The sequence below is a fragment of the Triturus cristatus genome, chromosome 1_2, assembly GCF_964204655.1.
Source record: "Triturus cristatus chromosome 1_2, aTriCri1.1, whole genome shotgun sequence".
NCBI classification, from domain to species: domain Eukaryota; kingdom Metazoa; phylum Chordata; class Amphibia; order Caudata; family Salamandridae; genus Triturus; species Triturus cristatus.
Genome location: NC_140580.1, coordinates 146792642 through 146817204, shown reverse-complemented (window position 1 = coordinate 146817204; position 24563 = coordinate 146792642). Strand labels below are relative to the sequence as shown.

The following is a 24563-nucleotide window of genomic DNA, read 5'->3' as shown; positions in this document are numbered from 1 at the left end:
AAGAACTTTTGGAACTTATATAAGAGCTTTTTAGACGGCAAGAAATGAAATAACAAGTAGCCAGATTTCAATTGATGCTAAGTCAGTTGGCTTGGGTAGATTTCACAGCTATTATAGGTTTTACGTTGAGAATGCTGCCCCAGGTTCCATTCTGGTATGATATGTCCTTCCCATAATACGACTGGCATCACCACAGCAGGACACGTTGCAATGGTCAGATTGTTTGCACACTCTGTAAAAAGTCCTATGAGAAGTATGGACACACAAGGAGTATATGTTTCCCTCTGGTGAAGTTATACATATATATTGCATTGTCCTACCAGTAACGTTTTTGAATGTTTATACATGAACGCTGTGACTGGTTTTCTTTTTTGTTTCACTTTTCCGTTACTGTTCAAATTGTATGAGCTTATCTTCATAAAATCAATCAAATAAAATAAAATAAATATATATTTTTTTTTAAACTCATGACACTTCTGAAACAGTTCGGGCTGGACTGTTTCCATGAGGAATAGGGTCAAGACTGATTTGCATATGGCTGGGTCTGAACTGGGGTGGCGAAGTGAGCTAAAGAACGATGATGAATTCAACCTAGATCTGTGACGGGGGGTGAGTGTCTGAAAAGTTTCAGCACTCTGTCTATCAACACCTTGTGTTTACTTCTGAAGCAGAACCAGCTACTCGATGCCTCCTAATCCAGCTTCTGCAGCAATCACAGCACCAAGACTGCCCGGATCGCAGCCATAGATGACATCCAAACCCTCCTCGACCAAGGAGAAACAGCAGCTCTGATCCTCATCAACCTCTTAGCAGCTGTTAAATAACGTATCCCGCCACACGCTGATCAAGAGGCTCCACCATATCGGCATCCAAGGAGAAGTGCTCAGATGAATCACCTCCTTTCTCACCGGAAGAACCCACAAAATCCACCTCCCACTGTTCACCTCCGGATCACCCCTCAGCCCCACACTTTTCAACGCATATATGACCCTGCTGGCCAACATCATCAGATCCCACGGTCTCAACATAATTTCCTATGTAGATGACACCCAAATATATCATCTTCTCAATCACCAAGGACCCCACCACCACCAGAGCCAACTTCCACAGATGCATGACAAGGGTCGCCGTTTGGATGAAGAAAAACTGCCTGCAGCTGAACACAGACTAGACTGAAGTACTGATCTTTGGCAACAGCATCAACACATGGAACGACTCCTGGTGGTGTTCCCACCTAGGACCCACACCCACTCCCACCGACCATGCCAGAAACTCAGAATCATCATTGACAACAAGCGCACCATGAAATCACTAATCAACGCCATCTCCTCTGCTTGCTTCTGCACACTGGGCATTCTACATAAGATTTTCAAGTGGCTACCCCGGCACATGAGACTCACCATGACACAGGCACTCATCACCAGCGGACTGGACTAGGGCAACACTTTCTACGTAGGAATCACTGCACACCTTCTACAGAGACTTCAGGCCATACAGAACGCCGCAGTCACTCATCTTTAACCTTCCCAGACAGACCCACATCACACCCCACCTCAGGCAACTCCACTGGCTCCCCAGACAAAAGAGATGCCGATTTAAGCAGCTATCTCACGTACACAAGGCTCTACACAACCAAGGACCCGTCTACATTAACCACCACCTGAACTTCCACCAACTATCGAGAAAGCTACGCTCTGCCTCACTATTATTTACCAATACTTCTTGCATCTACCACAGCAGGAGTGGAGGACGCTTCTTCTACCACATCGCAGCAAAGACCTGGAACAGCTTCCCTGTGCAACTCCGGACCCTCACCTCACTTTCAGAATTCCGAAGGGCCCTCAAGACCTGGCTGTTCGAATGACCTGCAAGCGCCTAGATACCCTTCGAGTGATTAGCATGCACTTTATAAATCCTGATTGATTGAATTCTCCAACAGCCAGGATGTCTCAGTGGCTGCCATCCAGCTGCCCTTCAGTACTTTCTGGTCAGGATCTGCCCGTGCCATTCACCGCAACCACACACACGGAATGCCACATGACAACTATAGGAGGAATAAATAAAGGTGTAAGATTCCTCCTTCCAAGAGAAACAAAAAGAAACGCACTGGCACATGCGTGCTGACATCTAACAGCTTGGGTTTCCGTGATTAGCCGCACATTCATGAACCGGAAGAAAACTGCATCTTTTGGCTTAGATGCAGTATCTTTCAATATGAAGGAAAACCACTGCACACTCATGTGGAATGAACTCACAATGAGCGAAAGACGACGGCATGTGCCGTCAACTATATAAATGATGGTGTCAGAAACCAGCCGGCTGTGCCCAGGCAGTGAGTGATACTGCAAAAAACTTAAAAACAGCCCACGACAAGTCAGCAAGAACCTGGACTTGGAAGAGTGCTTGTACACGCTGGTGTAAATTATAGCAGTACACACTAAAACCGAGCGAAATTTAATTTACACTGGCACAATCTGGAGCAATCTCTGGCACTTTTCAAAACGATTGTTCCGTTAAATGCCTGAAATTCCACCATTATAACATGAGCTTCTTGTCATAATGGCAGAAAATGCACCCTTGCGTCATAATGAACCTGCAGACTCATGTCATGCTAAAAAGTGGTGCAAACTGCCAAAGCCAGCATTTCGAAAAATAATAACGATTAATTTAATGTAATTTTTCGAGCATTTTGCGTTTTTTCTGCAAAGGAAATTTACGAACATTTTACCCAGGGCTAGTAAACACCGTTGTAAGAGTACTAAGCTGCATGCACACCTTTTATAAAGTTAGCTCACAAGAGTGAATATAGCTAGTCAACTAAAAAAATCAGGACTCGTTAACATAGTCCATAAGAGCCAAAGACTGTAAAAGAGTCACAAGAGCTAAAAAGCATAAAAGTCCAAAGGCAGACTCCTGCATGAAGTTCCAGTGTGATTGCAGAATGGGAATATCCCGAAGCCGTTGGATGTAATACAGGGCATGTGATTGTACAATAGCAAGATTTACAGGTCTTTAATTGTTTACATACGTTTTCATCATATGTGTCATTGAAAGTCTAAATGTATGCTTTATTCTTCTACAGGTATGGGTACTCGCAGAGGGACTAGCAAAGATGCCCACGACATTCAGATTTGTTTTCAAAACTTGGGATTTGAGGTTTTCAAAAAAAAAGATCAGACCTGTGAGAAAATGGAAGCCCTACTGAGGAAAGGTAGGAGTATGACAACTTGTGACAGAAATGGATGCAAATGTGACCAAATAATTTTTTTAAACATTTTAATTCAATTTAGGAGCGATTTACTCTCATTTACTTATTTATTTGGTAAAATTAAACTCAAATGGTTCTGCACTCAACCACACAAAAAAGGTTAATAGGTAATGGATGCTATTGTCCATAGTCCATCACAAGAGTGAGCGAAATAGTATCTCCCAAATGGACCACTGCATAAAGTCTTTTCTTTCAAAAAGTCTTCAATTCTTTATTCAACTGTCGTTTCTTAAAAACACAGCACACAATTGACAGCAGACGCATTTCGTCCCACCTGGGACTTCTTCAGGGCTTAGTAAGTAAAAAGAAAATGTCTCGCACATTCTCCATGTCGGGCTTACATAATAATGTGATGTTGATAAGATGAGTGGATGGGGTAAAGTGTCTCCCAGGGTATGTGACATCCGGTGGAACAACCCGTATACGCTGGGAGACACTTTACCCCATCCACTCATCTTATCGACATCACATAATTTGTGAGCCCGACATGGAGAATGTGTGAGACAGGTTGTTTTTACTTGCTAAGCCCTGGAGAAATCCCAGTTGGGACGAAAAGCGTCAGCTGTCAATTGTGTGCTGTGTTTTTAAGAAACGACAATTGAATAAAGAATAAAATAAACTCTTCCAAAGAAAAGAATGACTTATACAGTGGTTTATTTGGGAGATACCATTTCGCTCACTCTTGTGATGGACTATGGACAATAACATCAATGATCTATTAACATATTTGTGTGGTTGAGTGAAGAACCATTTGTGTTTAATTTTGCCTTGGGGATCCTTCTCCCCTTTTTCGGAGACGTAGGAGGGTCACGTCTCTGGTTCATTGCACCACATTTGAACTTTTTTCTATTACCACTACGGTTTTGACTAGTGCAGGACTTGGGTGCCTTGACCATTCTTTGTACTTTTGTATTATTCATTTGGCTGTACGTAGATAGCAAACACCTGTCCACTCATGATAACCTCAGAGCACTTTCTGGAAAAGAATTTAGACGGGTGTTAATGACAGTAGAATTAATATGCACTGAATGTGTCAATGATGTGGCCAACTGTACTCCCTGGAGGGTGGTCAGCCTCTTACATTGTCAGTGTGTGAGCTTAAGAAAGCGGCCTACTGGTCGAGAATCAGTGTCACTGTGGATCCAAGGGCAAAGGGTGATTTTGCTGAGACTGATATTTCTTCAAGGATTTGTATGAGGGCCATCAGCGGTATATAATTCAATCAATGCTTAAGTATTTATTTAACTCTGGCTTTTTAATTGCAGAAGTCTGCAAGAATTTTGAATTTATTTTCATAACCAACATTTTAGGTGGGAAGTCTTTGAAATATATTTCATATGCAAGATAAATGTGGATTATGAGTTGAATCACATTCTTATAGAATGTAAGAATAAACCAAATTGATTTATTTTCATGACATACTTATGTGCAAACTAGAAGAATAGATTTGGGGTCATCATGTGAAGCATTGTATAGTCCACTTGCTCCATATCTTCAAGGGGCTATACAGTGTAGTGGAAAAAAAAAACATTTCTCCTTGCACACTCCAGCATCTATACCATTCAACAACAATAGGTGTTCTAGAATGCTCCTTTGTTAGAAGATGTCAGTTGAGGTTTGAAATCTACTGTGATATCATCAACTGAATACCCCCTTTAAAGGAGATATCCAGCAATAGTTTTTATTGTCCAGTCCTGAATCTCTAGCAATCAGCAACATTAAGCGTTCTAGAGTATTCCTTTGTTTGATAGTGACATCTGGGTTTTTTGCGATCTGTTGCATCATCATTGACTGGGTGGCCCCCCTTTAAAGGAGGTCATCCAGTGAAGAGAAAAATATACCGTCCCCTATGCCCAGTCCTAACAATCACCTACTATAGCCCTTCTGGAATGTTCCTTTGTTTGATAGTGACAGTTGGGGTTGTGCCACCTATTACATCGTCATTGACTGGACGCTTCCTTTAATGGGGCCATGAAGAGTAGAGAAAAAATGGTTCTTTTTGACCAGTCCTGCATCTTTAACAATCACCCAAAAATGTAATTCTAGAATTTTGCTTCACTTGATTTGGTCAGCAGGGAGTTAAAAAGAACTTCTTTAAAAGTTGCTTTAGTTTTTCCTCCCTTTGCAGGTGCCTACTATCAGGGTAACCTGGATTCATAAAATCATAGGATCTTTAATTACCAGCCTTATGTGTGAGGCGTGTCAAATAAGGTGGGAATTGATCCTTAGTGAACCCACCCAATGATGCAATAACGATGTGAACAGCAATGCAGCCTGAGAACTTTAAAGGTGGCTGTAGTTGCTGCATCAGACTGCACTACATGAGTGAGGGAGTGATATAAGCAAGCCTGACTAGTACGGTTTGAAAGGATTTACAGCCAGAGGATTTGGGGAAAACCAGGATCAAAGCATGCATTTTACAATAAACTCTTTACAGGAAATTCTTTAAAAAAAAATATTTCTTATTGTTTTTTTCCCGTCCACTTTTACATATACAATACCAGCAAGTGTACATAAATAGCGAACATGAAGATCCATAAAGCTAGCCAAAATAAATTGCATTCAATAACTAAAGTAGCAGCACTAATTCACTGTACATTCCAATTTGTAAACCGACTCAGGAAATAAAATGACCTAACCTATATTGTTTAATAAAACATATCCAGCCATGTTGTTAAACCCCTCCATATCTCCCCCCTTTCCTTTTAGCATGCGTGCCTTTACGCGCGTACAGTGCCTTTTCAAATTGATAAACACGCAAATAGCAACTGTTCCATTGCTGAAAGGTCGGAGGCAAAGGATCCAGAAAAGATAAAGCGATACACAGCCTAAAAACTGTAATTGTAATAAAAATTATTTCCAATCCAGGGCCCGTATGTAACTCGTCCACCCCCAATAACATAAGTTGTGGTGATGGAATGATTTTACATTTCAGAACGTCCCCCAAAAAGCCTACGATTTCTAATTAAAGCAATTTTAAGCTAGGGCAAGAATAAAATATGTGAGCCAAATCCGCCTTCATCGCCTGACATCTAGGGCACCTGGTCCCCGTCACGCCACCCCATTTCGCAATCTTTGCTGGTGTGATATATAGGTCAGACAACATCTTGTAGTGTTGTGACTGTAGATTCGAGGCACGCATGATTGCCCCTCCCATCTCCAGTGATTTCAAAAAGCTGTGATCAGCCAAATCAAGTTTGTCCCGCCATTTCCCATTCTGTTTCTCCAAATCATTAGGGACTAGTTCCAACAAACAGCCATATAACTGTGAGATGGAAGGGGTAGTGTTTTTCACAAATACTTCCAGCAAAGGTATTTGTGGAAAGCCAGCTATTCCCCCAGTCTTTCTCATGAAAAAATCCTGAATCTGTAGATATTTAAAAAAATCCCGTGGCCCAGCATTAAATCTGCTGCAGACCACCTCATAGGGTGCAAACAGATTCCCAGAAAGAATATCCTGCCCAGCCTGCCACATCCCCACCTAGCGAAACAGCTGTCATGAAATATGCTGGGCAGTTGTTCATTCCGGATTAGAGGAGTGTATCTACTATACCTACCCACACCCAGTTCCTTTCGGACAACCGCCTGCTTTCGAAATGCAGCATACAAAGTCTTAAAGCGAGTTCCTTGAAATAACCTGGCTCAAAAAACTTCAATAAACATCTATGGACTGCTTTGCCAATCAGAAGCTCATAAATGGAGGGTACATAACCGATTGCTTGACATTCTATTGCCCGGCAGTTAAATAATATATTATAGCACTGCATGGCAGCAGTGAAATAAAATAATCTAAAATTGGGGAGCACCCACACTTCCCTCTCTCTGGGTAAGCACATAAAAGCATTAGCTCTCCTAATTTTCCCATATGCCCAAATAAAGCCTGCCACTAATCTATCAATTTTTTTAAACCATTCCTTATTGAATTCCAATGTGACAGTGCGAAACACATAACAGTTTAGGAAGGAAAATCATCTTCACTAAGTTACATCTCCCCATTATAGAGAGTCTCAGATTATCCTACCGTATAAAATCCTTCTTAGCTTTCTCAAAAACGGCAGTTAGGTTTAGATCAATTATACGCTCCTCCTTGGCAGTGATACATATTCCTAAATATATAACTTAATTTGTAATCCTACTATTGGAGGCAAGTGTATGAGTGTAAATCAATACTTGGGTTTTAGCCTTATTTAGCAGCAATCCAGATCTGGACCCAAAGTCTTCTGCAATCTCCTCAACAGCCCGCAGAGCTCTGTCCGGGTCGCTGGTAATTATGGCCACATCATCAGCATAGGCCAGGGTTTTCGTTTCCCAGCCCTGTAAGCGGACAGGCACAATATCCGGCGAAGATTCCAACCTCCTGAGAAAAGGGTCAATAAATAACGCGAATTACAAAGGCGAGATAGAACAGCCCTGTCTCGTGCCCATCTCTAAGGGCTCTGATTCATGTCCCATTATTTGTAAGCGGGCTATAGGTTTGTTATACATTGAGCGAATTGCACCAATGAAATCTCACCCCAAACCATTTTATTCCAGAACTTTCCACAAAAAAGCCCACAAAACCCGGTCGAAGGCCTTTTCAGCATCCAATAAGGCCACCCCCATAGGTTTTGCCAGGAGAAATGACCCTCTGAACGTGATCCGTAGTCCCTCTGCCGGGAATGAACCCATGATGCCGCTCTGACACCAATCGGTGTATAACGCCCGATAGCCGGGTGGCAAAGATTTTAGAGTAGACATTCACATCACTGTTAAGTAATGTGATTGGTCTATATGAACCCATAACTGTGGGGTCCTTCCCTTTAAAAAAATATATATTGGCAATACCCCATGACCCGTGGGGAGGGGCCCCAGTATTAAAGTCATTAACCAGGCTCAGCAGTTCCTGATGTATTCCTGTATAGAATACCTTATAAAATTCAAGAGGGATGTGGTCTGCTCCAACTGCTTTCCCAGATGGTAAGGCAAACACAGCCGCCTCATCTGTGATCCTGCTCGATTGATCTTCCATGCCAATATCTTAAAGCATGGGGCCACAGTCAGGCGTCCCCCAATACAGATCAGCATAAAAGCCCCTAAAAGCCTCTCTAATTTCACAGGGGTCCGAGACTATATTTCCCTGCATATTTTTTACTTTGCTAATACAGCCGGCCACACTCTGTTGCCATGCCCTGTTGCAAGAAACTTGCCAATGCGCTCACTATACTCGCAGCGGTCTTGTTCTTTGGACAGATACTTCCCAGCTGTTTTCTCTGCAAAATGTTTGTTTAGACAAGCCTTAGTGATAGCAATCAGGTTCAGAACGGGGACAGAATCTTTCCCGGTTTTTACAACACAGATTAGTTCTGCTTCCAAACTACTTAGCTTTTGATAAAGCTCTCTGCTGCGACCCAGCGCCTGCTTCTGTTTGGTAATGCTAACTCAGGGTTTCACCTCTCGCCCCATCTTTAAATGTGTCCCAAACTATTCCCGCATAGGCGCTTACTTTATTCAGCTAAAAAAAATAGACACAATCCAAGACTTCATTTGCTTGACATTGTCAGGATCCAGCAGCAATCCCCTCTCAATTGTCCATTTTCTGGGTACACAAGACAGCCCTGTTATAGAAAACTCAAAGATAATTGGGTTATGGTCGAACACCGCTCTAGGAAATAGTTCAACCTGTGCCCCTCTGGCCAATGCGGTTGATGCAAAAAAATAGTCCAGCCTGGCAAAGTTGCCTTGGGGAGCCAAATAGGTGTATCCTGGGTCAGGGGCCTTCAACGACGCCCAAACATCAATCAGCCTTAGTTCTTTCTGTCAGCGACCCAGGGACTTCAAGGATTGCGGCTTGTGCCCAGCATAACTTTCTTCGGTGCTACAAAGCCCCCCCTTGAGCCATTTAGATTAAAATCCCCACAATCAACAAATGGCCTGGGACAAGATGGGAGTTCAGCTGCCAAGAAATGAAACAAACTAGGATCATCTAGTACTGGGGCATAAATTGTACATAAAGTAAAAGACCCACTGCCCAGCTTGCATTCCATTATTGCCTATCTTCTTAGCTTGTCTGCAACTTTATGTCCAGGGTTAATAGAATTTCCATTCACTAAAATCGCAACCCCCCTGGTCCTAGTTTCTTGTGTCGTATAGCAAACAGCCTTCAATCCAAAGGTGTTCAGGAGAGCCCTGTCCTTACTGGCAACGTGGGTTTCTTGTAGACAATACACATCTGCTCTTAAAAAACTTAAACCCAGATGTTAATAGAGGCAATTCGCAAACTAGCCATTGTTCTTAGAGGCTGTCAAAACCACCCAAAAATACCACCCCAATGAAGCAATACCATGCTGCTACCCCATCCTATATTTTGTGCAGGGTCTACTTTACACCTAAATGCTGCCCACACACTCTCCCGGCTATATCCATATTCATAGTGCTGCTGTTCTTTTGAAACTGAAAAATACATCACCACAATTACATTTACATCCACTTGATGTGTGTTGATTATCACACCGTCATTCAACCAGCCTCCACCCCCTTCCCAACACCCTCCCCTTCCCTGATAAGCCCCCAGACCCTCCTCAACCCCCCTCCCACCACCACCCCACTAGTGAAAGCAGACAGACCAGACAGGTCTGTGTGATGGAGACCGGAGGACAACAGCGCGGGGCTTCCCCCTGCCCCCTCTCAGATGTAAGCCCCCTCGCTCCCACCTCAAAACAGTGCGCAGTGAGAAAAGAGAGAAAAAGAAAACCAAAAAGAAAATAATATTACGGTAATATTACGGTAATCAAGCCAGTTCATGAAGAGGGTCCCAGCACTTATTCATTGCTACTGCCCGCCGAGACCTGACTCATTTCGAAGCCAGCATCTTGGAATCGTGTGATCACCTGTGGCAGACGGCACCGGCTTTCTACAATTGTATGGCAAAAGTCAGGGCGCACGAACAATGCTGATCATAGGTATGTCTGTCTTGCATCCGGGCGGGCTTTCTCAAAAATAGCCTGGCGAAGCAAAAAGTTGCCAAATAATACTAAGATAGCCTGTGGTTGTCTTGTGTTCTTACCGTCCTGGAATGATTTATTACGGGTCATCGGGAACCGGTATACTCTCTGAACTTCCGTAGCCCAGGACCATCCAGACAATTCAGGAAAGGCAGTCTTTAAGAGATCCAGCATGGAAGAGCATATATTACCCCCTTAAGGCCTTCATCAATTCCAAGAAACCGAAGATTATTCCTACGCTGTCGGTTTTCCATGTCCTCCAACTTCCATTGCGCATCTTTTAATTGTGACTCATGCTTCTTGGCTTGCTCTTTCACCTCTGTGACCACTACCTCCAAGGTTGTGGTCCTATCCTCAATGCAGCTCAGGCGCTCCCCAATCACAGAGCATGCCTTCCCCACCTTCCAAATGGCACCTTCCAATTTTTTCATAGCATGTCTTGCCTTTTTCCTATCTGCCTGTGTCTCAGTTTGATGTTCTTTAATGGACTCCAAAATTAAGCTTAACTCAGGGTTTGCAGACATGGTCACAGTTGACTGCGTGGCAGATGAACCTATTTCGTTCAGGGCTAGTGCTTCATCCAGAGTCCCAAGCAACTTTGTGTGGGAGTAATCCCATTTCAAGCTGCTGCTGGTTAAATTTTTCGCTTTCTTACTCTGCGGTTCTGTGTTGCCTTTACGGGTCTTTTGGAGCTTTGGGCGCTTGAACGCTGTTTCAGGTGCTTCCAGTGTACTGGACTCCGAAGTTGAAGAGTTAGTGCTGCTAGTTTCAAAGAGATATGAGTTAGGGTCCTCTGAGTCTGAGCCATCTATCAAGGAAAATAATGTATCCGCCCCGTCCATGGTAAGATCAGTCAAGTCTAAGTTGTTGCCGCTCCCCCCTGGTTGCTCCAGTGGAGGAAGCTCAGGAACAGGCACACGCAATTGCTCTATTTCCTGGTTTGCTGGTATTCTGGGAATATTTAAGTTGAAAGGGGCAAACCTTTGGGTTGGGTGCAAGCTTCATTCCAGTGCCCCCGAATTCCCAAAGCTAGTGCATACCTGAACCCAGGATCTGGTACCATTACTTGTAGGACGATGACCTCAACTGACTGAGGAGGCGAGGCCTTAGCAAAGGAAGACAGAGACACGACCCAGTGAAATGAGACCTGTGTGGAGGATGAGTCAAAGAAAAGGAACCTAATTTATATTAGACTTTGAATCATGTACAAGTATAAACCTGATACAATGAAGTAAGGACCTTACTATTCTGGCGAGCTTGCAATGCCCTCTTATTATGTGCCTGTATATCAATTCTACAATCTGGTAATAAGCACTTGGACTTGTGTCATATGGTAGATGGTGTATGGCCTTAAAGAGATCCTTACACTCCTGATGATGTTGTGGGGTAGCTGTATATCTTTAACAGCATAAGGTATTCTACCTTTGAACCTGTGATATTATTGAGGCACACTGAAATAGGACCACTGGAACCTTCCAGCAACTATTACTGCCTGGGCTATCACAGTTACTAGTTTCAGCTCCTCGTAGCGGTTAAGAATGTGCACCCACTCTTGGCTGGTACTACCCACCCTCTGAATACTTTTTGCAACAAACATTTTGATACCAATTGGCCAGTTTTAGCAAACGGTCCCATACACATACAATTGCAGAACATCATGCTATCACCTGACAGGTCCCATCCTACTTTTCAAGACACCTTGCTAAGGTGAGCTTGATAAAGTCCAATTTGAGCCCCAGACTGGTCCTCTGCATTCTATTTGGTAATCCTCTATTAGAGCAACAGAGCATGGGAACCCCATTATGAGGCCACCCTTTGTGACTACTGATGCTGTCAAGTTTCCCCTTTGCAACCAGTGACATTCCACTCCTCACTACAAGCGATTTTGGAATCCCCATATCACTTTTGCGTGACAAGCTTGTTGACCATTTTTTTTAGAGCTTTGTTGGGTTTGGCAGAGATGCTTGGCTCTGTCTAGTCATCTTACTTCCCGAAAGCAGAACAACTAGGACAATGGCCAGGTTCCTCATAGTCAGTTTGATACATTGAAACCATCTGTCTAATGTCCTCTTCCTGTAACTACAACCAGTGAAGCAAAGTATGGTGTAAATTCGACCAAATATTGCGGAGATGCCCACAGTTCCCCATGTGAATTTAACTGTAGCAATCAACAATGTAGAATAATATTTTGGGTCATATATCAGCCCCAGAAACGTCTGCTACATTCTGTGTTTTGAGTGTATTCAATGTAACTTTACTATGTTTTGATGATTCATACAAATACAAATGTAAACATTTTCGAACAATTAGTTCTGTCTAGATTGTGACCTTGATTGTTCTTAACTTATTTATTGCTGCACCGTAGCTGTCAGGGACTGTCCGGGACTATGTGGGGAACACAGTCAGGGACTTGGGCAAGGATTGGGAACTTGGTAGAAAACGTACACAGAAAGAGGAGTACAGTGTTGCCCAGGATCATACAAGGAGAAAAAGAGATCCAAAGGGAAGCCTTTACAAGTAAACAAGATGGATAAGACTCAGAAAGGAAGGGCACTCACTAGGTAATTTAGCATTAAGAATAACTACACCCAGGACAAATGCGCAAGACATATATATGAAACAACATTTACAATAAAGGGGAGTGTGGGGTTAAGCACTCAGGAGCTCCACACCGTAAGACTGAAGCTCAGTAAGTTTCTCACCCACAATTGCTGTTACAGATACTGACTGGAAATACCCACATATAGGATATACATGCAAAGGCAGGGTCTGTGGAGCTTATACCCATGGGGATGTTATAAATGCAACTCAAAGACAATACTCACAGTCAACAAGAAACATCACCTAGTTAGTCAGCTGTGCCCACGGATCCTGGCGATCAAACAGGAACACGCAAGGCAGTAACAGCAAGGGGGTAGAACTAAACACAAGCACAATAGACAAAAAGCTAGCAAGGAGGAGTGCTTAACAGGTAAGGAAGGAAATCACAGTGCACACTTGACAGAAAACAGGTAACAAACATACAAGGCAACAAAAGCAAGGCAGCAGAATAGAAAGACAGCCAACTAGGAACTGAAACCAAGGAAATGGGAAGAAAGGCGGGGACTAGAGAAGGATATACAGAAGGGGAGGCTACAAGGGTATACTAGAACAGTGCAGGTTAAGGAATCAAGAAAACAAAGTAGCAAAGAAGACAGAGTTGGGGCAGGAACAAGAATTGAGCAAAGGTTCAGGACTCGAGGTAGCACTGCAAGCAGTGCTAGTTCAGGAACAAGGGAAACTGCTGCAGTTCAGGAACAAGGAATGCTAAGGCTCAAGAGTCAAGGTAGCACTGCAGGCAGTGCTAGTTCAGGAACAGGGAAATTACTATAGCTCAGGAGTCAAGGTAGCACTGCAGACAGTGCTAGTTCAAGGAAACAGGAAATAGCTACAGCTCAGGAAACAAGGACTCAAGAGAGCACTGCAAGCAGTGCAAATCAGGAACAGGAAATAGCTGAAGCTCAGGAACTGGAACAAATAATAACTATAGCTTAAGAACTCAGGAAACAATGTAGCACTGCAGGCAGTGCTAATTCAGGCACAAGGAATAGCTATAGCTCAGGAATCAAGGAACAAGGATTAACTAAATCTCAGGAATCACTGGAAACAAGGATATCAAAGACTCATGAAACACTGGAAACAAGGATCGGTCTCACCTGTATACAGCTACAATGACCAACCTTGGCCTGAAGGGAGCTGGGGCTTAAAAGAGCTCACAGTACTCACATGCATCAGGTGTGAGCAGGCTAGCAGCAGCTATCCACAGGTGAGCTGAATTCCTCCACCCATCCTTGGCCTGCAGGGGTAGAGACAAAGCAGTGAGCAGGGAATTCTAGGTCATTGATTTTCAGGCATGAGCAGGATGGCTTCCACAAAATCCGGCATGGATTGGGAATGGATGTCAATTCCCAAATACTGTCCAAATGGCTGGAAGTCAGTATGTACATGAAGGGGAGGGTCCGGAAGCTTATTAGAACACTGGAGAGTCCCACAGTTCAGCCCCCTGGTGTTGGACGCAGGGAGCAAGTCGTAACAGTAGCTCCTAACCCTCATCAGCTCTTGCTGTTAGTGTTGACGACTCAACCACTCTACTCTTGGAGACTGAAGAGTCCTTGCAACAGTCCCTAAAGCAATGGGACATCAGTAGTAAATGAGAGATGCACTATAAAATGTTGCTCAGTAGTCGATAGCTACCGCAGGGCCAGGCAGTTACTAATTCATATGGTAAAAACAACAATTAATAGTGTTGTATTTGTGTGTGATAAAGTTGAACATGGATTATTCCATGTTGATATTGCCTGCTTACTTCCTACCCTATAAAAACTATGGAAAACAAAGCTAATGTAAGCATGATGTTTAGCATGGCTGCCTTGACATTAAGACATATCTGGGTGTTGACTTAGGTTGTCATCCTGTAAGAGGGATGGCACTCTTTTTGTGTACATACATTGCACCCTAATTTTTCTCACTCCGAATGACAACAATAGTTCCCTGGATTTGTAGAAAAGATGCAAGGACTTTCAATACTCTTGACAAAAAAGAATGTATTTTCAAGCCTTTTTCAGTTATTTGGCACCACCAACAGGTGGTTTTCCAAAGCTACAGCTTTACCTTGCCTTATAGAAGTGATGGTCTGCATAGTGGATATGATAGTTCCTAGAGTATTTCAGTCTGGTTTTGATTCCTAAATATACTACTTAATATGCAATTGTATACTTCCTGTTTAACTCCTCATTTAACCATAAATCCCCTCGCCTGCTGTGGCCTCTCTTGTTCAGATAGCAAGTAAAAAACAACATGGCTAGAAGGCAAAAGTAGTCATGTGATTTAAATTGCATAGTTGCTCAGTGAAATTGTACAAAACTATGGGGTCAATTATGTTGGCGGGCGGATTGCCACTGCCCATATGGCGGTGGCGATCTGCCTGCCAATTCCCACCGCCCGCCTATCATTTCCCCCCCACCACATTACGATGGTGGGGGGACCCCGGCGGACGGAAAGATCGTCCACCGGTTTTCCGCCGGTCGACTCGTCGACCGGGCAGAAAAAGGGCATGATATGGCCATCCATATCATGATGCAGGCTGGGATATATGAAACAAGAAAAAAATGTAGGTCTATCGTTGTATATGACCCTAACACAACAACAGGATGAACTAGAGTTTAAGTGGAGTCTTAACAAAAAGGTATAAGTTCCCATCACCCACCAAGGTGGCTTGCTTCATCATCTGGGAACTTTCAGTAAACCACGTTCCCATATGAAATTGAGAGTAGTGGTTACACAGGTACCCTAGAAGTGAGTAACAGTATACTTTTCATCTTGAAAAAAGCATAGTATCTATTTGTAGGGTGATGGTTGCAGTGCTGGTGACAATGTGTGAAAAAAAGTGATTTAAAATTGACTATCAAGACACAATTTTATTAGGCGCTGTCTTGGTGTCAATGTAAAAACAGTGCATATACAGCTTAACAAATAACTGTAAGATGTCCAGGTCTACATGTTTCAGCTTATGGATATTAGAATCCAAGCTTTCGTCAGGACCTTTGATTGTAGCTACTGCAAAAACATTAGTCCTAATGTGCAAGAAAAACAAACAAGATAAAAGTTGGTAACAATACAACCTGGGCACTTCTGTGAATCCAAAGTGGGAAATTACAGACAGTGGTACCAGAAAAATACCTAATAAAAACAAAAGAGACTCACATAAGATCTAGTTGATAATCCTCGAACCATTCATTATGGTCATATAAACGTTTAGATTAAGTTGGTCATAATGTGATCATTATAATGTATCCAACACCTTCAAGTATGTTATACAACAGATGTTTAGCAATAGTTAAAGCACTTACCCGGCTTTCTGCGGGTGCGCTCCTCGCCTCACCTGGCATCCACTCAGGACGTGAGGCACCGCTCTAAAATTACAGTGTAAAAACGTTTTATACACCAAAAATCAGGAAACACTTCATCTGATCATGGTGACCATACACTGTGTTTTATCCAAGTCACACAACTTAAAACCACAGGCAGAAGAGATACAGGAGCCCCTGTACTAGTATATATAGCTGCACGGTGGAAATCAGTACAATATACTAGTACTAACTGAATCCTTTTTATGATGGAGCTATTTAACGGTATGTCGCATGTTCACCTTTTATGCCCTCTAAAGTGAAAAAAGTAAACGTGTAATAACAGCTGTTATGAAGAAAGGGCGCTTTCTCAGTGTGTCACCTGTTTATAATGGCTAAAGGACATATGTCCACCAAAATAGAAAACGGAAATAAAAATGACCTACGACAACCTCTGTTTATGTTGAAATTAGCGGAGCGTATCGCTATCAGAAAGAGCAAATCCGCTTCCATGGTCGTGGAACAAATACAACATTACCCTCAAGCTCGTGAAAACATTACACGGAGAGATATGTCATACCAACAAGAATTTAGCACAGAAGTCGGCAAAACACCTCAAATACCGACCGAAGCTGGCTGTTACCAAACGGAGAAAGAAAACGTCAGTCGCCTTACGTACCTATCCGTCATTACCCCTCTCAGTATCTGAGCTGGAAGGAGAGGTATCCGACGGAGAGGCAGCCTGATTCTAAATAGACGACAACGTGTTCACCACTTACAAGGCGCCACTCGCGTTGGATGTGCGAACGCCGATGGCGCTATGAGATGGCGTCATCACGTCATATCACATGTCCACAACAAATGTCTTACTGATGGGAAATGTAGTACGCGATAGATTGAAATACGCGCGTATATAGGACGCGATACTAATTGCATAGGAATGATTATAAAACCTTTAAAAAGAGTACTTTAGGTGATCTAACATTTAGGTTTATCATACGTCCCTCATACTTATGGTGAAAATAATGGAACGCGATGCAGTACTAATCCTAAGAACGGCAAAAAAACTTTTTGACTTTATTATAATGTTTCTAATACAGAAAGAAGGGAGATAAATTTTATATAAAGTTGTTATAGTTGTGCAGAACATGTTCTATACGTCTTGTCTAGATGTTTTTAGATTGTAAAAGCATTTGAAAAGCGGGGAAGATTTTCATATAAGAAAGGGGTTGCCTCATGATGACGATAACGTTGTGATAATACACATCTAGATCATCTTTACAATGATGCCCAGGGTATTTCATCGTTGAGTCCATGGTGGTCACTCTGGAGTTTAAACACCCATTTTTGTTCCCTTATGAACAAACATTTTTTGACATCCACAATGTGAGATGGAAGGAAGGGTTGTCCCAATACTAACCATCTCAAATCTTCAGGTTTATGTTTTAATGTCAAGAAATCGGTTGTAAGTCTCGTTGCCTGTTTGTTTCGCCTAATAGTGCTCTTGTGTTCACTGATGCGTACTTTGAGCTTTCGTATCGTCATTCCTACATATCTAAGGGAACATGGACACGTAATCAGGTAGATAACTCTTTCTGTGTTACAATGTGTGTGTTTCTTCAAAATCCATGGTGTACCTGTCCCAATATCCACTGTTTTGGTTTGTTGTGTTTGTGGACACGCTGAACAAGATCCACATGGAAAGTGTCCCTGTACTGGTGGGAGGTCCCATAATGGGTTCGTTATGGTACCAGGTTTGGTTCTGGGTCTGGTGTGTACTAGACTGTCTCGTAGGCTAGTTCCTCTTTTGAATGAAAAAAGTGGAGTTGGAATACCCACATTGCCTACATTGAGGATGCGCCAATGTTTGCGCACAGTTTTTTCCACATTATTAGATAATGTGCTAAAGGTATTGACAAAAGTCATTCTTGAAAGCGGTGGCTTTGGTACAGGGGGTTCTAGGAGAGCATCCCAATTATTATTAGAGGCTCTTTTCCAGGCCTGTCTAACCAGACGTTTGGGGTATTTTCTGTCTTTTAGTTGCCTAGATAATTCTTCGGCATGATAGTCAAAGATTTCTCTGTCCGTATGCGCAGAAACTGCCCGACAGGTCATTTCTCATGGAGAGACTTTGGGTGATGACTGTCGAAGCTTAATAGCGAGTTTTTTGCCTGGGGTTTTTTATACAGCTCGCTCCCAAGTTTACCCTGTGTGGGGCAAATCACAATGTCTAGAAAAAGTAGTTTCATTTTGTCATATACAACTGTAAATCTCAAAAAAACGTTCCTAGTATTTAGCCATGCATGGAACTCCAGAAGTATAGTAACTGTTCCGTGCCAAACAACAAAGATATCATCTATGTATCTCTTCCACAACAATATCCGATCCCGGAATGGATTGTTGTGGTTGAGTACACTGTTTTGCTCAAAGAGATGGACATAGAGATTGGCCAGGCTGGGCGCAAAAATACTGCCCATTGATGTTCCTGAGATTTGGAGATATATTGTCTCTTCAAATCTAAAAAAGTTTTCCATCATGGCCAATCTAGCACCTTCCATTATAAAGTGTGTTGGTGTGATAGTGTCCATGTCCCTGGTGTCTAAAAGACCACTGATTGCTTCCAAAGTCTCTTCTTGTGGAATGCAGGTGTATAGAGATTCTACATCGAAACTAACCAGGAGGTCAGTCTCGATATCAAAAGTAATGTCTGGTAATAGTCTAAGGACATCTTTCGGGTCCTGAAGGTAAGTAGTCATTTCTTTAACCAAAGGTCGTAGAAAGAAATCCACAAAAGTAGATAGAGGTTCCAGCAAGGACCCTATACCTTAAATGATGGGCCATCCAGGTGGTGGTCTTTGGGTTTTGTGTATTTTAGGAAGTACGTAAAAATATGGCATGATGGGGTACTTGGTAGTTAAAAATTCAGCCTCTTGTGGTGTTATCCAACCTGCTTCTTTTGCTTCATCTCCGAGATTCTGAATTTCAGTAGTTAATCTGGGAGTGGGGTCTTCCAATAGAGCACTATAAGACTTAGCGTCATTCAATTGTCTCAAACACTCCGTGCTATATGCCTCTGTATCCATAATAACAATTGCTCCGCCCTTATCGGCGGGTTTAATTGTTATTGTATCATCATTCGCCAGGGTTTTTAAAGCTTGTTTTTGAACCGAAGATAGATTCTGATAGACGTTGTCACTTCTGGCACTAAGTGCCATGATGTCATGGGTTACTGCTTGTTCAAAGACCATAACTTGAGCTGGTATTAAATGGGCAGGTGGATTGAAAGTTGAAGGTAACTTGAGACCTGTGTTGCTAGTATAGCCGTCATTTGATGGATTTTCAAATGTCATTTCTTTAGATTTGAAAAAAAAATGTAAACGTATTTTCCTAAAGAATTTAGCGACTTCACATCTAAGTTGAAATTTGTCACATGCATAAGTCGGAACAAAGCCTAAACCTTTGTTAAGAACTTTCTGTTCATCAGATGTAAGGGTTCGAGTACTTAAATAACAACTAGATCGTTGTGTCTGTACTCATCCCTGTTGGTTGTAAGCCTTTCCTGCTGCAAGTATTGGGTGGGGGTTGTTCTGTCTCCCAATGCACCTGAGCTTGTCCTCTTCTCCTGCCTCTGTTGCGTCCTCGACCCTGTCCTAAAAAAGGCTGCTGATCAAAGAAGGGTGGCTGAGGTGCAAAATGAGGCATTGGTTGTGGAAATGCTGGATGCTGATAGCCCCAAGGAGCTGGGGGCCACCAAGGACCATGTTGTTGATAATGGTTCTGTGCACCCCGTCTCCGATTGGAGTGATGCTGTGGGCCTGTTAGATGGTAAGGTCGAACTGGAAATATCTGAGTCACTGGAGTAGGTGTCTGATCCTGATGAGGAATAGTTCGAACCATATCTCTTGCCTTTCCTATTGAACTCTGGTGGAGTATATTTATCACTGAGTATATTCTTTCTAGTGAAAAACGTGCTAGATCTTTCTTGAACATTTCAATCTTCGTTAGGAGAATTGTATCTTTATGTTCTTTATTTGATTTATTTGTTTCTTCCATATTCCTTTTGTATAAAGCACTTGATATTGTTGTTTTTATCTGACCTTCCAGAGTCTGTATCTCAATAAGTATGGCGTCAGCCACCCTTTATGCTATACTAATGATTAAGATCAACCAATTGCGTGTAAATCGCCACACGATTAGTCACCAGTCTTTTAGAAATACTTTATCTAAAAGGAAAAGCCTTGGGGCATTTGTCACTATAAGGCCAGTGGGTGCACTATTACTTCTGAGGTACTCTGTCATGCTGGGATATGCCTTTCCATGGCGGTCTTCTGTATTGGGGGCCTGTTGCGGGCCCCCGGGGTGTTGGGGGTGGAGGGTGTACCCCCCTACATTTGCATGCACAAGGTGGCAGGCACCGCGCGGTGCCTGTCACATTGTGCATTCAAATGCAAAACATGCATTTTGTACCTTGCGGCGGGTGCTGCTTGCAGCACTGCCCGTCGCAATGTAAAATATGCGGCATGCGCCCGCCAGTGTGGCGGGCGCATCCTTATGCCACTGGCGGGACCGCCGTATCTTCGGTGGTCGGTCCCTGGCTCCCTTGCGATGGCGGGCAATTCCTTAAATGCAATTGCAAATTGAGAGATCGCAATTAATTGTGAAATCTCAAATTGCGAGTGCCTTGAACCTTGATGCATCGTAAACGCCCTTGCGGGCGCAAACGGCCGATTTTTGCCGAATCGCACCGTTTGCGCTCGCAAAAATGGTTGATGCATGTACCTGTGTATACATTCTTGTTTTCAGTGGAGTAATCAAGACTGATGTAAAAGACTCCCCTAAACAGCAGGATTTACTTGCTCAATACAAATGCCCCAAGTCACCCACTGTAGATCATCCAATTAGGTGGCACTTAAATCATGGAATAGCCACTCCTTCCCCTCCTCTATCTTCAGAAGGTTCAATCTATATCACTGAACTCCCTTCATGGGGCCCATGGTTTTTCAAATGTCTATTGCTCTATATAAATATTTCTCCACTTGCATGCACCAGTCTATGTTTGCCAAACCGAGCTCGAATACTGGAACATCTGTGTTACCCCACAATCTAATAATGTCTCTTCTGCCCAACATGGGGGCTATATTACAGAGGTGTAGTGTATACTTAGGTTTGGTCTGATCTCTCCAGATGCCCAGTGTGGCAGTGGCGAGGTGAGTGTCCGTTCCTGTCCAGTGATTGTTGCGATCCAACAGCCCACTTGAGACAGAAGTGCTTATATGCAGACAGTTCCACAGGGTATGAAGTAATGTGCCAGTTTGCCCACTGCTTCTCAAACATTTATCATCATCTATCCTCCCCATCCAGTGAAGTCTGGTCGCCTGGTGCAGTGTTTTAATTTGTACCAGCCAGAAACTTGTTCTAATAACAACCTCCCTTGGGTATCAGCATGCCTCCCCCAGTCATCATCCTCCTGAACTCTGATTTCCCTCTCCCACTTTTCTTTCAGTGTATTTAGGGAAGGTTGACTGTTACTCAAAAGAGTTCTATAAGTCTGTGATGTTGCATGCTTATGTAGGGAGCTTCCAGTAGTCTGTACTTTAAAGGCGTCTCCTCAGCTGCTTCTTTTAGCCTATTCCTATAACTTGCCGGGGTATGCTTTACCTGCATATTTGTATATAGCTGGGATTCCGCTGGGCCATATTCCCGCTGTTGCTCTTCAAATGGAAGCCCCATATATTCCCCAGGTAAGAATTTCCCTCATGCCTCATTGTCTCCTTCCTTTTAGCCATTTAAGGTCTGCCAGAATGTCTGATTCTCACAGTGGCATTTCCATCGTTCCTTTCCACTCCAGCTTTCTTGTCACCCTCTTCCATATTTTGACCACAGATTGTGCCGGGTTGGGTTTTGGACGGATCGACTGTTACTATATTATCTTTGGAGAATAGCTTCCCATGTCTATATTATATCTGTTCTCTAGCACAACAGGCTCCTGTAGTGTGGTAAAGGCCCATTCATTTGCCTCCAGCAGTTCTGCTGCCAAAACAAGATAACTTTTGTTTTGGATAAGCCATTACCCTGTCATAGAGATTCCTTGTCAGAGTCAATAGTGCTAATTTTGGTGAGTCCGTCTCATAGCAGCAATCACATGCATCACTGTGTCCAACACCTGGAAAAACTCTTTGCGAATCTTATAGAAAGTATTTTTCAAAATATATAAGAATTTGGGCAATGCAATTATTTGTAGAGGGCTGCTGTACCTAGTTGTGATACAAGGAGCCTTCAGCAATATCCCACTTTTTTTTTATATTCATCCAGGATCTTCCCCAGGTTTCATCACTGGAACTTGGCTGGATTTAATGTCACATATATTACCAGGTAAACAAATCCCTCCTGAGTCCACCATAATGAGAATTCTCAGCCTGACAATGACTGACACAGAATGATCGGAAATGCCACTGACTTATGCCAGTTGAGGCGCACTTCTGATTACTTTCCAAATATGTCTAATATTTCCAAGATTCTAGAAATTGAGCACTTCAGATCTGCCAAATAGAGAAACAGATCGTCTGTGTAAAGGGAAATCACATCCTTCCAGCATGGTGCCCACCTCAACCCATTTCCGTGGACATATGCTCTCACCCAGTTTGTCAGTGGCTCCAGTGCCAACTTGAACAACAGAAATGAGAGCAGGCACCCTTGTCTTATCCTCCTCTCCAACTTGAATTCCTTTCACATTAATCCATTTGCTCTACTCGCTGTTTTGGGTTTGGCATAAAAGATTCTAATATATGATAAAAACACAGGCCCAAGCCCAATCTTCTGCAGGGTTGCCAGTAGGAAGTGGCACACCACTGAATCAAATGCATTTTCGACATTCTGGGCTAACAGGTTCGCTGAGTGTTACAGAATGTCATGCCTAGTAAGGCACCCAAATAACCTCCTATGGGTATGTGGTATGGATCTCATAGGCATGGAGCCCCATTGATCTGGGGCTATTAATTTGATGATAACCTTGTTGAGGCGATTTGCCAGTCCCTTCACCACCATAATTTTTATGTTTATGTTGAGTAAGCTGAATGGCCTGTATGAGGTGCACTGCTATACTGGTTTGCCCTCCTTACAGATGAGCACGATTGTTGTTGTCCTTAGATCTCTGGGCATCCCCACTCTCTGTGCCTCATACAGCATATCTTTAAGTGTTTCCCGACCCTTACCCAGACATTTAAAGAATTAAGACAGAAACTTACTGGGTCCCGGATCTTTCCCCTTTTTTAGTTTTTGAATTACCCCTGCCTCTCATCCACCCTGATGTTGCGGTTGGTATGCAGTCATAATATTGAGTTATAAATATCGATATACCAAAATATCGATGTTTAAATCTCGATATGACAGAATATCGACCTGCAAGAATATCGACATGCACGTAAGAAATATCGTTTTACTGAATATCAAAGTTAGTAATATCCTTAGTAAATATAAGGTTCTGTATATTAGTATATGTGTTAAAAGTATAGCTTATTTTTTAATGTATGTTAGAATTTTTGCGTTTTAGGTCCGTAGCGGGTTATGGGTTAATAGGGGAATAGGGTGGGAAGTAATTTAATTAAATAATAATTTTATGAATTACTACTTTTGTATTTAATAATTTATATTGTTAATTGCGTTCATTATTTTTTTATTAATTAGTTATTAATTGGTTATTAATAATTAATTGGTAAATATGTTGATTGTTTAATTGTTTTAGGAGCGGGTTGTGGGTTGATAGGGGAGTAGGGTGGGAAGTAATGTAATTATAATTAGTTAATTTATTTTTTATTAATTACTATTTATGTAATTAATATTTTATATTGTTTATTGCGGTAAACACGTTATTAATTAGATATTAATTATTCATAATTAATTGGTAAATATGTTAATTATGTATTTGTTTTAGGGTCGGGTTGTGGGTTGATAGGGGAGTAGGGTGAGAAGTAATTTCTTATAAATAAGTAATTCATATTTTTAATAATTAATATTTATGTCATTCATATTTTATATTAATTGTGTAATTTGGTTTCATTAATTAGTTATTAATTGGATATTAATTGCTGATAATTAATTGGTAAATATGTTAATTGTGTAATTGTTTTAGGAGTGGGCTGTGGGTTTATAGGGGTTTCGGGTTAGAAGTAATTTAATTATAATAATATTTTTTAATAATGTTTATATATAATATTTATTTAAAGTTATTTTATAGTGTTAATTGTGTGAACTAATTTATTTTTGATGGTTTTTAAATTGCTTGTTAATTGTTATTAGTTAATTAATTAATTGTTAGTTAATTATGTTAATTGTGTAATATTTAACAATATTGGTGGTCTCGTTTATAGGGGAATATGGTGGGAGGTAAAATATTTTTGAAAAATTAATTATTTGGTAATTTTATTAATTATT

General features: G+C 42.1%; 1 protein-coding gene across 2 annotated transcripts in view; it reads left to right on the top strand.

The window, feature by feature from the left end:
• The window catches only part of LOC146866980 (caspase-7-like), a 198392-nt gene that overhangs the window by 120498 nt on the left and 53331 nt on the right, over nt 1-24563 (top strand). For both annotated transcript variants that reach the window (XM_085603348.1, XM_085603349.1), the window contains exon 4: nt 3083-3211. In XM_085603348.1, coding sequence (XP_085459474.1) covers nt 3083-3211 — 129 coding nt within the window. The remainder of the gene's footprint in view (nt 1-3082; nt 3212-24563) is intronic.